Raw genomic sequence first — 16,816 nt, forward strand, 5'->3', positions numbered from 1 at the left:
CAAATCAACTGTTTGGAACATTTTTAAAAAAGAACGCAACGGAGAGCTCAGCAACACCAAAAAGACCCGGAATACCACGGAAAACAACTGTGGTGGATGACAGAAGAATTACTTCCCTGGTAAAGAAAAACCCCTTCACAACAGTTGGCCAAATCAAGAACACTCTCCAGGAGGTAGGTGTATATGTGTCAAAGTCAACAATCAAGAGAAGACTTCACAAGAGTGAATATAGAGGGTTCACCACAAGATGTAAACCATTGGTGAGCCACAAAAACAGGAAGACCAGATTAGAGTTTGTCAAACAACATCTAAAAAAGCCATTACAGTTCTGGAACAACATCCTATGGACAGATGAGACAAAGATCAACTTGTACCAGAGTGATGGGAAGAGAAGAGTATGGAGAAGGAAAGGAACTGCTCACGATCCAAAACATACCACCTCATCAGTGAAGCATGGTGGTGGTAGTGTCATGACGTGGGCATGTATGGCTGCCAATGGAACTGGTTCCCTTGTATTTATTGATGATGTGACTGCTGACAAAAGCAGCAGAATGAATTCTGAAGTGTGTTGGGCAATATTATATGCTCATATTCAGTCAAATGCTTCAGAACTCATTGGACGGCGCTTCACAGTGCAGATGGACAATGACCCGAAGCATACTGCAAAAGCAACCAAAGAGTTTTTTAAGACTAAAAAGTAGAATGTTATGCAATGGCCAAGTCAATCCCCTGACCTGAATCCGATTGAGCATGCATTACACTTGATGAAGACAAAACTGAAGGGAAAATGCCCCAAGAACAAGCAGGAACTGAAGACATTTGCAGTAAAGGCCTGGCAGAACATCACCAGGGATGAAACCCAGCGTCTGGTGATGTCTATGCGTTCCAGACTTCAGGCTGTAATTGCCTGCAAAGGATTTGCAACAAAGTATTAAAAAGTGAAAGTTAGATTTAGGATTGTTTAGTTTGTCCCATTACTTTTGGCCCCTTAAAAAGTGGGAGGCACATATAGAAACCGTTGTAATTCCTACACCGTTCACCTGATTTGGATGTAATAACCCTCAAATTAAATCTGAAAGTCTGCAGTTAAAGCACATCTTGTTTGTTTCATTTCAAAGCCATTGTGGTGGTGAATAGAGGCCAAATTATGAAAATTCTGTCAATGTCCCAATATTTATGGACCTGACTGTATGTCATGTCTGATGCAAGGGGTGTATCAGTTGATCTTATTATACATTGTTTAAGATATCTGAACTGCGCGCTCTGGGTGACCTGTAAGGGTTCCACCACATCAACTTAATCGAGGCCGGCCTCTAGGCGTGTTTAGTGTAAACAATGCAAGATGGAGTGAATAATGAAATAACATAGCAGTCGGTGATTGAGGTCCCTGCAAGATGCGCTGATATATGTGGCTGCAAATAATAACTGTTACAGTTTCCAGACTTCCCAGCAGGTCACATGTTCCAGGTCACCCAGCAGGTGCAGAGGGAGAGTTCCCCAACTGTCACATTTTCCTGAGCACAATGGTGATGCATTGTAAATGGCGGGCGGACGTTTTCCCACATAACTCCAAAACAAAGCAATCAACACAAATATGGTATATGATGTGCCCTGATCAAACAACAGCATTATAGAAATATGTCACTCATAAAAGTTGTCCTTCTGCTATTAATATATAGATTTCCTTTGGCAGAAGTTTAGCATTTTACCACCAGATGGTGCTGTTCAGCTTCACAATATATTTAACAAGTTTTGTCAGCTCGGAACTTTCATCAACCTTAGTGCATGCTGCAGTGAATGACTAATCGGAGGGAAAGTGGTAAGGGGCAACCTAGTGCTTCACACCCCTTTCATAACAAGCCACACACGCTATCCCACTTCTTGGGTCCAAAATATTGGGAGTTTCACCTTCACTATTTCCCTACCTTTAAATACAGCTGTGAGCTCCTCATGTGTGGTGAAAGTAATGCACATCCATTGTACTTCCACCCATGCATCGTCCCAGGGGCCTGATGTAATAGCCTGTGAGATGCGGTCACGGGCGCAATTCTGGCGAGTCTGACTATATTTTTTAAGCTGTGGACCAGGTTGGTTTCACCTTTTAAATTATTGCCACATTAAATTTATGGGCAGATACGCTCGATTTTCAAGCCCATGTCTGCATCTTGCAGGCTGTTACATAAGGCCGTACAGTATAGTACATTGATGGGGCAGCTCTTTAAGAACATTACATTTCAGAAAGAAATGGCGCCACTGCTAACGTAGGGAACAATTGTTTAGAAAACTAGAGTTTAGAAAACTAAACATGGGACAACTTACCACTAGAAGTAACAAAGGACTTAGGGGTCTAGTTACTAAGCAGTGTTAGGAGACAGAGTGAAAAGTGATAAGGTGCCAGCCAATCAGCTCCCAACTGTCATCTCACAGGCTGTGTTTGAAAAATGACAGTTGGGAGCTGATTGGCTGGTACCTTATCACTTTTCACTCTGTCTCCTAACACTGCTTAGTAAATAGACCCCTTAGAGAATTACACCAAAATTAGGGCTTGTAAAGGGAAATGTAACTATTAAAAAAAACTGACATGATCAAATGGACTCTGCCGTGTGCATTGCTTTTGTTCCCTTATACTAGTTACATTTATACCCAGGGATTCTTTCATAATATGAATATTTAATAATTATATGTTTGGGGGTTTTTTTGGCACCTGATCAGAAGTATTACAATATTATGCAATCGCTCACTTTTCATTTTTATCTCCTTTTTGTACTTTTTATGTGATTATTTTGCCACACAGGTGCTGACGATATAAGCGCACAACAGGGGCGCCCTGCTTACACCCGTCTAGTGTGCTTACCATTCCTCAGGGAACCCTGTCAAGGCAATTTCTAATATTTTTATTTTAATGTCACTTTTGTGAATTCTGATCAATATTATTTCATAACTGTTGATACATAATCCATATTAATTTGCTTTTTTTAAGCTGCATAAATCTTACGGTGTGAGCAGAAGTCACACTATCCATCTATACTATGACACAAATACCACTTTCCAACCAATTACAGTAACCCCCTATTCCCCATATGCATGCGACCTCCTATTCTGCTGTAAGGCAATATATAAATATGCATATTCTGCCTTTTAATGTGGTTTCCTAAAGAGCCTTATCACATAACAGATTCAACCCACCATCTGGCTTGAGAAATTAATGGTATTTCTTAACACAGCATTGACTAATATGGATTTGCAAAGAAACCTTTCTTGCCTGAGGCCTGTCTGGTGAAATCTCAGTCTCTCAGGGCGCATGACATGACTGCAAATGTAGCGAGAAATTAGGATAGGATCCAAGTGGCCGTACCATCTGGCCCTATTATAATTAGATAAGTGGTTAAGGGGTCTATGTACTGAGGGCCTGATTCAGACCCGCTCGCGAGCGCTATGAGCTCCCAAGCGGGTCGATGGTGGCCTAGTGCTCATGCGCACGACGGAGCCAAACCGTCGCTCCGGGTCTCGTACCAAAGGGGGCGTGCTGTCGATGTTGAGTGACAGCGCGTCCCCTTTGGTGGGTGGGCTGGGGGCGTGGCTGCCCAGACAGTGGGGCCGCCCCCACTGACATCACTAGTGATGTCAGTGGGAGTGCTTTCGGCTCTGTTAGAGCCGAAAGCACTCTGGGGCTTGCGGCAACGAGACCCTACCGCAAGGGTCTCGTCGTAAGCCCGATGGTCTTGACCATCGTGACCATCATCATGTCCGCTCGCATAAGCTGTGGGTGGTAACCGCAACAAAAAAAAAAAACGCCCTGATTCAGAGCGGGCGCTCGTTCAGAGCGTCCAGCTCTGAATCAGGCCCTGAGTCTTGGAGAGAGATAAAGTGGACGGAGATAAAAGTACCCACCAATCATCTCCTAATTGTCATTTTTAAAACACAGCCTGTAAAGTGACAGGAGCTGATTGGTTGGCACTTTATCGACCTCCACTTTATCTCTCTCCAAGCCTTAATACATAGGGCCTGATTCAGACCCACTCGCGAGCGGCTGTCCACTCGCAAGTGGGTCGATGGTCTGCACTGAGCATGCGCACGACGGAGGGAGCTCGGTCGTGCGCATGCGCCAGACACGACGAGCGAAGGACTTTCCTTCGCTCGTTGTGTCCGATCAAAGGGGGCGTGCTGTCAATGTTGATTGACAGCACGCCCCCTTTGGTGGGCGTGCTGGGGGCGTGCCTCCCTGACGGGGGCGTTCCCACGGGAACGCCTCCCGTCAGAAGCCGGCCCACTGACATCACTAGTGATGTCAGTGGGAGTGATTTTGGCTCTTATAGAGCCAAAATCACTCCGGAGCTTGCGGTTGAAAACCTCAACCGCAGGCTCCGGCTCGCAATTTCGATGGTCGCGATGGGCACGACCATCGCGGCCATCAAAATGCACGCTCGTATAGCCTGTGGGTGGTGACCCACAGCTATACGAGCGTCCAGTAGGACGCTCCATGAAAATGGAGCCCGGCCCTCATGCAGAGCGTGCGCTCTGCTCAGAGCGTACGGCTCTGAATGAGGGCCATAGATCCTTAAGTTTTCCTCCACCTAATTATTTATACAGTGTCAAACTTCTCAAGGTGGTTGAAGTAGGAATCGGAACAATTTAGAGAACAGATACAGATATGTGCTTTCATTCTGTAATGTGCACTCATCCAAGCCAACTGCCTATTAGTATTACACATCCAGGTGCTCCCACCCTACGCGTTTCGCTGATTCCTACCCCTACAATGGGCAAGCTGAAACTTTTTGTGACCTTTCTGCAGGTGGTGTATTTGCTTCCCTAACCCCCTAAGGATATGACTGATAATGGATCAATTTTATGTCAATTCCGTGTCTACGCCTGAATGCGGAAACTGCTGGGTCTCACGTGATTTCAAGGGAAATTTCTGTGAACAATTTAGTTATAAAGTCACTAATTAGAACAATAAAACCTATACAGCAAACAGAAACTAAAACATTCAGCCCTCCCACTAGCCCAGACAGACTAGTATATAAAAGGAGGAAATTCAGCTATCAGTGTATTTCAGGAACGACAAGTTTATTACATACATAAATCTGCAGAGTATCAGATCTTCACTCCATACTTATAAACTCCTGCAGACTGTCTCAGCAGTGTCCTATACTCCCAGATCTGGAAAACATTACTCTTACCGTAAGTAACGTAATTATATATTTTTTCTAGAATTACAACATTAAATAAGTCCACAATTACAATTTAAAAACATTGGCCCTCATTCAGAGCCGTACGCTCTGAGCAGAGCGCACGCTCTGAATGAGGGCCGTCCTCCATAACTATGGAGCGTCCTCCTGGACGCTCGTATAGCTGTGGGTCACCACCCACAGCCTATACGAGAGTGCAGTTTGATGGCCGCGATGGTCTTGACCATCGCGACCATCGAAACTGCGAGCCGGAGCCTGCGGTTGAGGTTTTCAACCGCAAGGCCCGGAGTGATTTTGGCTCTATCAGAGCCAAAATCGCTCCCACTGACATCACTAGTGATGTCAGTAGGCCGGCTTCTGACGGTAGGCGTTCCCTTAGGAACGCCCCCGTCAGGGAGGCACGCCCACCAAAGGGGGCGTGCTGTCAATCAACATCGACAGCGCGCCCCCTTTGATCAGACACAACGAGCGAAGGACTTTCGTCCCTCCGTCGTGCGCATGCTCAGTGCAGAACATCGACCCACTTGCGAGTGGACAGCCGCTTGCGAGTGGGTCTGAATCAGGCCCATTATTCAGCTCTACACGTCTATTATTTTAAACTCTTTACAAAGTAGATTGTTTTACTGAACTACACCGATTTCAGGTTATTGTATAGTGACACAACCATATACATTGCCCTAATTACTGTAGGAATATCCATACAATGACAGAACAGACAGAAAATGTCAGGGTGTTATTCAAATCAACTAACTTGTATTCTATTCTGTAGATGCTACTAAAACCCTCATACACTCACTGGTCATCTCCAGATTGGACTACTGTAACCTCATATCTGACCTACCCAACTCCCATCTCTCTCCTCTCCAGGTTGTCCTCAATGCTGCTGCACGGCTCATCTTCCTCTCCAAACGCTCTACATCTGCCTCCCCTCTCCTACAAGCCCTACACTGGCTCCCCTTCCCTTTCAGAACCCAATGTAAGGTTCTCACTCTCGCTTACTAAGCCCTCTCCCAATCTTCTCCCATTTATATGTCTGATCTAATCTCCCTTCATTCTCCTGTCCGCACTCTTAGTTCCACAAATACACGCCGCTTCTCATGCCAACTGATTACTTCCTCCCACTCTCGCCTCCAAGATTTTGCCCGTGCTGCTCCCCACCTTTGGAACTCTCTCCCTCTCCCCATCAGACTCTCCACCTCTCTACAATCATTCAAACAGGCTCTCAAGACCCCACTATTTCATCAAAGCCTTCCAGCTCTCATTCTAACCCACTACTACATGCTCCTTCCTCCCTGCCTACCCCATCTGTGTCACGCCTGTTTGTCTGCCCCTCCCCTTTGGAATGTAAGCTCTTACAAGCAGGGCCCTCTACCCTCTTGTGCTTCTCCCTTTCATCTACTTTTTAACACTTCGGTGCTTAAGCTCTGCTGCTTATCTGGGTGTTAAGGTCGCTAATGTAGCAATATATATTATCCATGTCCTTGTCCTGTATTGTACAGTAAGTCACTGGTCACCTATTTGTTTATGTACTGTGTAAGGTGCCACGTAACATAATAATAATGATAATAGACACCAACATATTTCTTAGTGGCTCAGAGAGAGACCACTGCACTATAGGCACATTACACAACATTACTATTGTATGTACAAAGATTACAGCAAATATTATTTCTGAGTCCATTAATGCTGAGTCACCTTTGCAGATCCCGTTACCATCTATCCTCAGTGTAATCTTGCGCAGGGAAGTGTACAGTACAGGGAATTGTCCTGAGCAGGGAAGTATACAGTACAGGGCATTGTCCTGCGCAGGGAAGTGTACAGTACAGGGCATTGTCCCGCACAGGGAAGTGTACAGTACAGGGCATTTTCCTGCGCAGGGAAGTGTACAGTACAGGGCATTGTCCTGCGCAGGGAAGTGTACAGTACAGGGCATTGTCCTGCGCAGGGAAGTGTACAGTACAGGGCATTGTCCTGCTCAGGGAAGTGTACAGTACAGGGCATTGTCCTGCACAAGGAAGTGTACAGTACAGGGCATTTTCCTGCGCAGGGAAGTGTACAGTACAGGGCATTTTCATGCGCAGGGAAGTGTACAGTACAGGGCATTTTCCTGCGCAGTGAAGTGTACAGTACAGGGCATTTTCCTGCGCAGGGAGGTGTACAGGGCATTTTCCTGCGCAGGGAGGTGTACAGTACAGGGCATTGTCCTGCACAGGGAGGTGTACGGTACAGGGCATTGTCCTGCGCAGGGAGGTGTACGGTACAGGGCATTGTCCTGCGCAGGGAAGTGTACGGTACAGGGCATTGTCCTGCGCAGGGAAGTGTACGGTACAGGGCACTGTCCTGCGCAGGGAAGTGTACGGTACAGGGCACTGTCCTGCGCAGGGAAGTGTACCGTACAGGGCACTGTCCTGCGCAGGGAAGTGTACCGTACAGGGCACTGTCCTGCGCAGGGAAGTGTACAGTATAGGGCATTGTCCTGCGCAGGGAGGTGTACAGTAGAGGGCATTGTCCTGCGCAGGGAGGTGTACAGTACAGGGTATTGTCCTGCGCAGGGAGGTGTACAGTACAGGGCATTGTCCTGCGCAGGGAGGTGTACCGTACAGGGCATTGTCCTGCGCAGGGAGGTGTACAGTACAGGGCATTGTCCTGCGCAGGGAGGTGTACAGTACAGGGCATTGTCCTGCGCAGGGAGGTGTACAGTACAGGGCATTGTCCTGCGCAGGGAGGTGTACCGTACAGGGCATTGTCGGTTTTTCACTTTTTGTTTTTATTGTCAATGTGTTATGTACTCATATTAATGCACTACTTGGGCGTACAGATGGCCAAGAAGGTCTCCTGTTAAAAGCAGTGAGCGAGGTCCAATTACTGCCACCTCCTCATAGGGCTTCATACCATTTTGGCTCAGAATTACCTGCATTACCCCAGATGCACTATCTACCCATGTTTAGCACAATGTGCTCTTCTTCATGTGAAAATCAGGCAAAAACGTGCAGCTTTCTTGGTGGAAGCTGTGACTCTGGCCTACTAAATGTACATATTTCATAGATTCAGATAAAATTGCAGATCATTGCACCTACTGTATGTTGTACATTCAGTTAAACTTTCAGATCATTGCACCTATGTTGTACATTATTCTAAACTTGCAGATCATTGCACCTATGTTGTACGTTATTATAAACTTGCAGATCATTGCACCTATGTTGTACATTATTTTAAACTTGCAGATCATTGTACCTATGTTGTACATTATTCTAAACTTGCATATCATTGCCCCTATGCTGTACATTCAGCTAAACGTGCAGAACATTGCACCTATACTGTAAGTGCATAATACAGAATTGGGCACTTAGTATTATTGAAAATAAATATACAGTAAGTAGGCAGAATTTCCTCCCGCAGCTGGGAGACTGTTGTGCATCCAATTTAAATAACAAATCTGTTATATCAGTAATGTCGACATGTTGGATTTTGACATTCTGAACATCGACATTTAGACTGAATATGTCAACATGCTAAACCTGACTATATGGGATGCAGTTCATATCCTGACAATCGGAATGCCGGCTCCAGTATCCCGACGGTAAGTATTAGGGATAGGGGGAGGGTTAGGGTTAGGCGCTAGAGGGAGGGTTAAGGTTAGGATGCTTACCTGTAGGTGTTGGTATCCTAACCCAGTCGGGATGCCGGCATCGGGATTCTGACTGCCAGCATTCCGTACCCAACCCATCTACATTACAGTGTTGACATTTTGAATGTCGACATTGTAACTACATACCCTGAGGAATCCCAAATAATAATAGGGTGAGGCCCTGTGTCTCTACTAGTAAAAGGCCATAATATTTTAAAACTCTTGCATACATTAAACTCTGCAGTAGAGACGGACTGGGGCAGTAGTTCAGCTCTGGTAGTCCGTCCTGTGAGCGCGCCTTAGGCGCGGGTGCTCTCGAAGGGGGCATGCCATGAGTCACGGGGGCCTGGCATCACGGGACACACCTGTCTCTTCTCGGACCATCACTGCCGTGACAGCTTTTCCCTCACCCTGAGCGCCGCGCAGAACCTGTATCTGGTGGCGTGGGATGGAGGGCGGTCGGCACTTCCTCCCTCCTCGAGTCCAGCCCTGCTCTCCAGCGTCCCATATTTCTCCAATTACAGCCAAAATCTTGGAATCTATGGCTGAGAGCAACATTTCCTGAGCCTGACTTATAGGATTAGCTAGAGCTCAGCTTCTGTACATACACATTGTAGTCTGGCTATGTTACACCTTGTGTAATAATAAACATGTATTGTATGCTCCAGTGGCGTAAATTCATCCCAGACGCCCGGAGGCGAGTTATAAATAGGTGCCCCCCCCCCGTCACAGCCGCTGACACTGTAATGTAGCAATGCGCATGCAGACAGGCTATAGATATATGAAGGCAGCAGCTGATGGTATGACATGGAGCTCTCCACTAGTGTATGGTGGCTTCTCCGGTGTCATGTATTGGGCGGCCGTGACGGTACACTCCGGGTACATGGTTACAGCCCTAAGTGGGGTGAATATATAGTGGGCAATGGAGAAAGTGCCCCCTTCAGTGCTGGAGCCCGGCGGCAGGCGCCTCCATTGTCTCCCATAGTTCTGCCCCTGGTATGCTCATTATAAGGAGAGCAGATTAGTTATAACGAGAGATGAGCAGCTCGGTTCTACTAGGTTAAGTTCGGATCCGAAAAATGGCATCTTATTGCCTATCTGGCTCTCTTGCATTTTGGATAACCTATAAAGATGAGTCTGAACTTGTGCTCATTTGATGAAAGAACCAAGTAGAACGGCACCGCTCATCTCTAGTTATAACTAATTAGCATTCCCATGTTATGACTAAAGCACATGTAACAATGTAATATAACATGGGATTACAGCACCGACGCATTCGCAGGTTCCTCGTGTCTATTTGTGGAATCCGCGGTTGATGAACGAGTAAAAGGGCTTTTCATGGATATTCTTTTCCTCTTCCAGGGATCGGGCTCGGAGAACTACTAGTACCATGATTCGCCTGCTCGTGCTCCTGTCTGTGCTTTGCATCATGGCAAATGGTAAGCGCAAAATACCTGGTTTTACGGCTACACTGTAGATACACCTGAGACTGCTTATACAGAGAATTGGCACTTGCAAAGCCAAACATACTACCACTGTAGGACCGCCCACTTAATTTATTTAAACATATAAAACCATTTTTAATAAACTGCTTATTTATATCTTGAATTCATTAGGAGAGTGAGAGGACTTTGGGACAGGCTTAATTACGTGTCTCTGTGGGGCCAATTTGGAATTCCACATTGTGGCCAAAAAAATTACTTGTTTTTCCTCGAACCCTGTAGATGTGCGATACTTAGCGTACTGTAATGGGCAAATAAGTGCGCAGCCGAACATCGTGGTGATGTTTTACGGCACATAGCCCTGAACTGGATCGGCCAATTTGTGCGTTTGAAGCTTTTTATTACAAGATATCACTTCTCTACAAATGTGCAACTACAGGGCTCAAAGTTCATCCTATTCACTCTATTCTAATTAGAGACCTGATTTCCACCACTTTAGAGGCTGTTGAGAAAAGAAGGAAAATGCTCTGCACTCTCCTGAAAAACTGGGAATGCCCTCAAAATGCACCTTCTCAGCCTTTTAATGCCATCTTGCAAAAACACCCAAACGCTTAACCAGTACTCAGCGGAACTCACCCGATCTACTCTTTTTAGAAGTTGCAAACTTGTGCACCCCAGCAGATGTGGTCATTTTGGTGCACAAATCCATGTGTTTTGAAGATTTTATTCTAGTTTTATATATAAATGTCACATATAATTTTTTGTTTATCTGTTTACTCTCCCCAGGCTGTCCAACCATTATAATCAGGGCACAATGGGGAGGTGTGAATTCCAAATGCAGTACCAGGCTGGCTACTCCTGTACCAAATGTGGTCATCCACCACACTGAAGGGGCGTTCTGTAACTCCCGGACTACTTGCAGCACACAAGTCAAAAATATACAATCTTATCATATGAAGACTAGAGGCTGGTGTGACATCGGATACAAGTGAGCAGCCAAGCAAGGTTACATATAGCTGAGTTTATCAAAAACGACAGAGCAAAATTACTTTAAGGAAAGATCAGGAACAAAACACATGGTTTGGGGGAAAAATTATATGGAGGAGGAGGAAATGTTTGAGGTGAAGTTTAGAAATTAATAGAAAAGTGAATGGTGAACTGGAATGGAGACAGTTGATTGTGAAGCAGGCGTTACTTAGGAGACTGCAAGCCAACAATACAATCCATGAAGCTTTAGGATTTTATCCACTGACCCCTTACTTATTCCACTTAGGGAAGAAGAACTGTTTGGACACATTTGGTTAGGGACAAACATTTCAGTTCTTCAAATCCAATGACAGAGACATTAGACATAGGGTAGAGGGCCCTGCCCATGAGAGCTTACATTCTAGAGGGAGAAGGTGATGAGAGACAATAGGTTCTAAAGGGACATTGACCTTAGCGGTCCTGGCAGTTAGCAGTGGAGGTAGACGCTAAACAGCTGAGGTGGAAGTAGGATTGGTTGAAGCAATGATAGGGCAGGTTGCAGTAGGTAAAGGAAGAAAGATAGGATAAGAGGCAGAGGAACATAGGGAAGAGTGAAGAGACATGAAGAACGTTCTGTGCAGTGCGGGAAGAGGTACCTGGTAATACAGATTAATAACATGGTGACACAGATGAATAACTTAGTGGACATCCTGAGAAATGAGAAGAGGTTTCAGGGACATAAAAGGACTAAAGATCATAAATAAAAAATAAACTAAAGTAACAAAAGGGAAAGTTGTAGAATATATAACGACACTCCTCAAAAATATTCTCCCACAGCTTCCTAATCGGGGAGGATGGACAAGTTTATGAAGGCAGAGGTTGGACAACTCATGGAGCTCATGCATTATCCTACAACCCCATCTCCAGCGGCATCAGCTTCATTGGATCCTTCACCAGTAAGTAGGAATATAACAAGGGAGGAGAAACGGGAGCTAACCATAGACGTAGAAGTAACGAGTATCATTCTCTTTACCTTCTCTCTCCTATTTATATTTCCTACAGAGCCTGGACTCCTTGTGGTCTTGTGTTCTCTACCAAGCGGTTATGTTTAGCAATTCAGTAACTCTCACATCTTCTTTCTTCTCTATCCCAGATCGTCAGCCCAACAACGCGGCTCTATACGCGGCTAAAAATCTCATCGCTTGTGGGGTGTCCAGAAAATTCATCAAAAGTAATTATATACTGAAGGGTCACCGTAATGTGATGAGCACAAGCTGCCCAGGAAACAGCCTCTACAGAGTCATTCAGGGCTGGCCCCGCTTCAAGGCCTGAGTTATATCAACGGGTGTCTCTGTCTATCTGATCGTCTTCACTTCTGATTTCACCAAATCCAGCCAGTCAGTGCCACTCACGTAGATTTCACCGAGCTTTGCCGAAGAAGATGCAGCCAAGATGTTGCACAGAGTGTACGCCTGCCCTTGTGTATTCTATGCAGCCAAAGCTTTTCTAAACGTATTTTAATGAATAATCTTGATAAACCCAGATGGGCAGATATCTGCTTTGTTACAGAAATTATAAAAACTAAATTCATATCACAATCCCCAGTCTGCTGCGTTGTTTATTTGTAGTAAAATGCTCATTCATTTATTTCTCTACTCTTGAAATACTAAACCAGAATAAAATCATGTCCCACACTATAGGCCTGTTACAGATTAGTACGTAAACGCCATGGTTTACGTGCTAATCTAATTGTTTGGGGTCTGCACATGCACAGGGCCCATTCTGCCTGCAGAATGGGTCCTGGTCTGCGTCGGTGGATTTGACATTTCCTGGCCTCGCAAGCTGCCAGACTGAGTAAGCTGAAGCTTATTCAGACCGGCCGGTGCTGCCGCCATGGTGACTGATGGTCATGACGGTGATCCCATGCAGCAGCTCCGGATGCTGCACTCGTATCAGGAGCTGTCTGCTTCCCATAGACGCCTCCTGCAACATTTAAATCTTTGCTGGACATTATTGCACAGATGATTCCTTTGCGAATGTGCAATATTGTCCATATCTCAATCAGGCCTGTGGTGGAGCGGTTGGATCACTTCCGTGCTGTCTAGAGCCGGTAGCAGACATCCTCCATCAACATATTTCCAATATACCCAACAATAATTCCATCAGTTTTAACGGGATTATTTTCTGGAGTCACTCTCTTTGGGACCACACGTGGGACGGTATCAGGGCGATCACCTAGTATGAATGGAGTTATTGTAATACCCACTTTCAGGGTCCAAGGGTTGGGGTAGGCCACTCAATCATGGCAGAGAGGTGAAGATTATCTGATAGGCCTAATAACCACATACTATAGGTTTTAAATAAACTTTATTTATTTAATTAGTCGCAGTTGGAGACCAAGGTAGCAATTTAGACCATCAGGTACAATTGTTCAGATGTAAATATATATATATATATGCAACAAACCACGTCTAAAATTTTAATAAACACAAATTCTGTCTCTGATTCCAGAAATAAACTTATAACTACAGGTCAGAGTACTATATACTTTTCAACAATATGAATCCTGGCTATTACTATACCTTAAATCTTACACTGCAGTATAAAGTCCCAAATCGCAATATCCCCAGAGTTTTAACTATATTGCAAAATTGACGGTGCACATTGAGTTTATATATTGGTACTGTATCTGCCACCTCCAGCTGGTTAATTGGCTGATATATAGGTTGTAATGGTTATGAATTGAGCAGATTAGTCTATGAGAGTCTAGTTATATTAATTTATTCTGCAAAGTCCGAGGTTATGTGAATAAGGTTGCTGGAACCTGCTTTATAGCATACTGGTTATAGTGTGAGACTGTCCTCCACAAAGGGCTTCCTATAAAATATTACACTTCTCTTCTGTATAATTGCTAGGGAAGCTAAACTGACTCCACTACACCAATAGCGCTGAGGCCTTGTACTTCTATACACACTGAGTATAGCGCTGAGGCCTTGTACTTCTATACACACTGAGTATAGCGCTGAGGCCTTGTACTTCTATACACACTGAGTATAGCGCTGAGGCCTTGTACTTCTATACACACTGAGTATAGCGCTGAGGCCTTGTACTTCTATATACACTGAGTATAGCGCTGAGGCCTTGTACTTCTATACACACTGAGTATAGCGCTGAGGCCGTGTACTTCTATACACACTGACTATAGTGCTGAGGTCTTGTACTTCTGTACACACTGAGTATAGCGCTGAGGCCTTGTACTTCTATACACACAGTATAGCGCTGAGGCCTTGTACTTCTATACACAATGAGTATAGCGCTGAGACCTTGTACTTCTATACACACTGAGTATAGCGCTGAGGCATTGTACTTCTATACACACTGAGTATAGCGCTGAGACCTTGTACTTCTATACACACTGAGTATAGCACTGAGGGATTGTACTATACACACTGAGTATATCACTGAGGCCTTGTACTTCTATACACACTGAGTATAGCACTGAGGCCTTGTACTTCTATACACACTGAGTATAGCGCTGAGGCCTTGTACTTCTATACACACAGTATAGCGCTGAGGCCTTGTACTTCTATACACACTGAGTATAGCGCTGAGGCCTTGTACTTCTGTACACACAGTATAGCGCTGAGGCCTTGTACTTCTATACACACTGAGTATAGCGCTGAGGCCTTGTACTTCTATACACACGGAGTATAGCGCTGAGGCCTTGTACTTCTATACACACTGAGTATAGCGCTGAGGCCTTGTACTTCTATACACACTGAGTATAGCGCTGAGACCTTGTACTTCTATACACACTGAGTATAGCGCTGAGGCCTTGTACTTCTATACACACGGAGTATAGCGCTGAGGCCTTGTACTTCTATACACACTGAGTAAAGCACTGAGGCCTTGTACTTCTATACACACTGAGTAAAGCGCTGAGGCCTTGTACTTCTATACACACAGTATAGCGCTGAGGCCTTGTACTTCTATACACACTGAGTATAGCGCTGAGGCCTTGTACTTCTGTACACACAGTATAGCGCTGAGGCCTTGTACTTCTATACACACTGAGTATAGCGCTGAGGCCTTGTACTTCTATACACACGGAGTATAGCGCTGAGGCCTTGTACTTCTATACACACTGAGTATAGCGCTGAGGCCTTGTACTTCTATACACACTGAGTATAGCGCTGAGACCTTGTACTTCTATACACACTGAGTATAGCGCTGAGGCCTTGTACTTCTATACACACTGAGTATAGTGCTGAGGCCTTGTACTTCTATACACACGGAGTATAGCGCTGAGGCCTTGTACTTCTATACACACTGAGTATAGCGCTGAGGCCTTGTACTTCTATACACACTGAGTATAGCGCTGAGGCCTTGTACTTCTATACACACTTAGTATAGCGCTGAGGCCTTGTACTTCTATACACACGGAGTATAGCACTGAGGCCTTGTACTTCTATACACACTGAGTATAGCACTGAGGCCTTGTACTTCTATACACACTGAGTATAGCGCTGAGGCCGTGTACTTCTATACACACTGAGTATAGCGCTGAGGCCTTGTACTTCTATACACACTGAGTATAGTACTGAGGCCTTGTACTTCTATACACACTGAGTATAGCGCTGAGGCCTTGTACTTCTATACACACGGAGTATAGCGCTGAGGCCTTGTACTTCTATACACACTGAGTATAGCGCTGAGGCCTTGTACTTCTATACACACTGAGTATAGCGCTGAGACCTTGTACTTCTATACACATTGAGTATAGCGCTGAGGCCTTGTACTTCTATACACACTGAGTATAGCGCTGAGGCCTTGTACTTCTATACACACAGTATAGCGCTGAGGCCTTGTACTTCTATACACACTGAGTATAGCGCTGAGGCCTTGTACTTCTATACACACTGAGTATAGCGCTGAGGCCTTGTACTTCTATACACACTGAGTATAGCGCTGAGGCCTTGTACTTCTATACACACTTAGTATAGCGCTGAGGCCTTGTACTTCTATACACACGGAGTATAGCGCTGTGGCCTTGTACTTCTATACACACTGAGTATAGCGCTGAGGCCTTGTACTTCTATACACACTGAGTATAGCGCTGAGGCCGTATACTTCTATACACACAGTATAGCACTGAGGCCTTGTACTTCTATACACACTGAGTATAGCGCTGAGGCCTTGTACTTCTATACACACTGATATAGTGCTGAGGCCTTGTACTTCTATACACACAGTATAGCACTGAGGCATTGTACTTCTATACACACTGAGTATAGCACTGAGGCATTGTACTTCTATACACACTGAGTATAGCGCTGAGGCCTTGTACTTCTATACACACTGAGTTTAGCGCTGAGGCCTTGTACTTCTATACACACTGAGTATAGCGCTGAGGCATTGTACTTCTATACACACTGAGTATAGCGCTGAGGTCTTGTACTTCTATACACACTGAGTATAGCACTGAAGCCGTGTACTTCTATACACACTGAGTATAGCGCTGAGGCCGTGTTCTTCTATACACACTGAGTATAGCTCTGAGGCCTTGTACTTCTATACACAATGAGTATAGT

The 16,816-nt window shown here is 45.1% G+C and overlaps 1 protein-coding gene across 1 annotated transcript in view; it reads left to right on the forward strand.

Moving 5' to 3' along the window:
• The window catches only part of LOC148442939 (peptidoglycan recognition protein 1-like), a 61,541-nt gene extending 48,984 nt beyond the window's left edge, over positions 1 to 12,557 (forward strand). The window contains exons 2-5 of the mRNA XM_088463499.1: positions 10,180 to 10,256; positions 11,046 to 11,247; positions 12,063 to 12,181; positions 12,379 to 12,557. Coding sequence (XP_088319625.1) covers positions 10,208 to 10,256; positions 11,046 to 11,247; positions 12,063 to 12,181; positions 12,379 to 12,557 — 549 coding nt within the window. The 5' untranslated portion in view covers positions 10,180 to 10,207. The remainder of the gene's footprint in view (positions 1 to 10,179; positions 10,257 to 11,045; positions 11,248 to 12,062; positions 12,182 to 12,378) is intronic.
• Positions 12,558 to 16,816: the final 4,259 nt, after the last annotated feature.

The sequence above is a fragment of the Taudactylus pleione genome, unplaced genomic scaffold (genome assembly GCF_031769625.1).
Source record: "Taudactylus pleione unplaced genomic scaffold, aTauple2 ptg001386l, whole genome shotgun sequence".
NCBI classification, from domain to species: domain Eukaryota; kingdom Metazoa; phylum Chordata; class Amphibia; order Anura; family Myobatrachidae; genus Taudactylus; species Taudactylus pleione.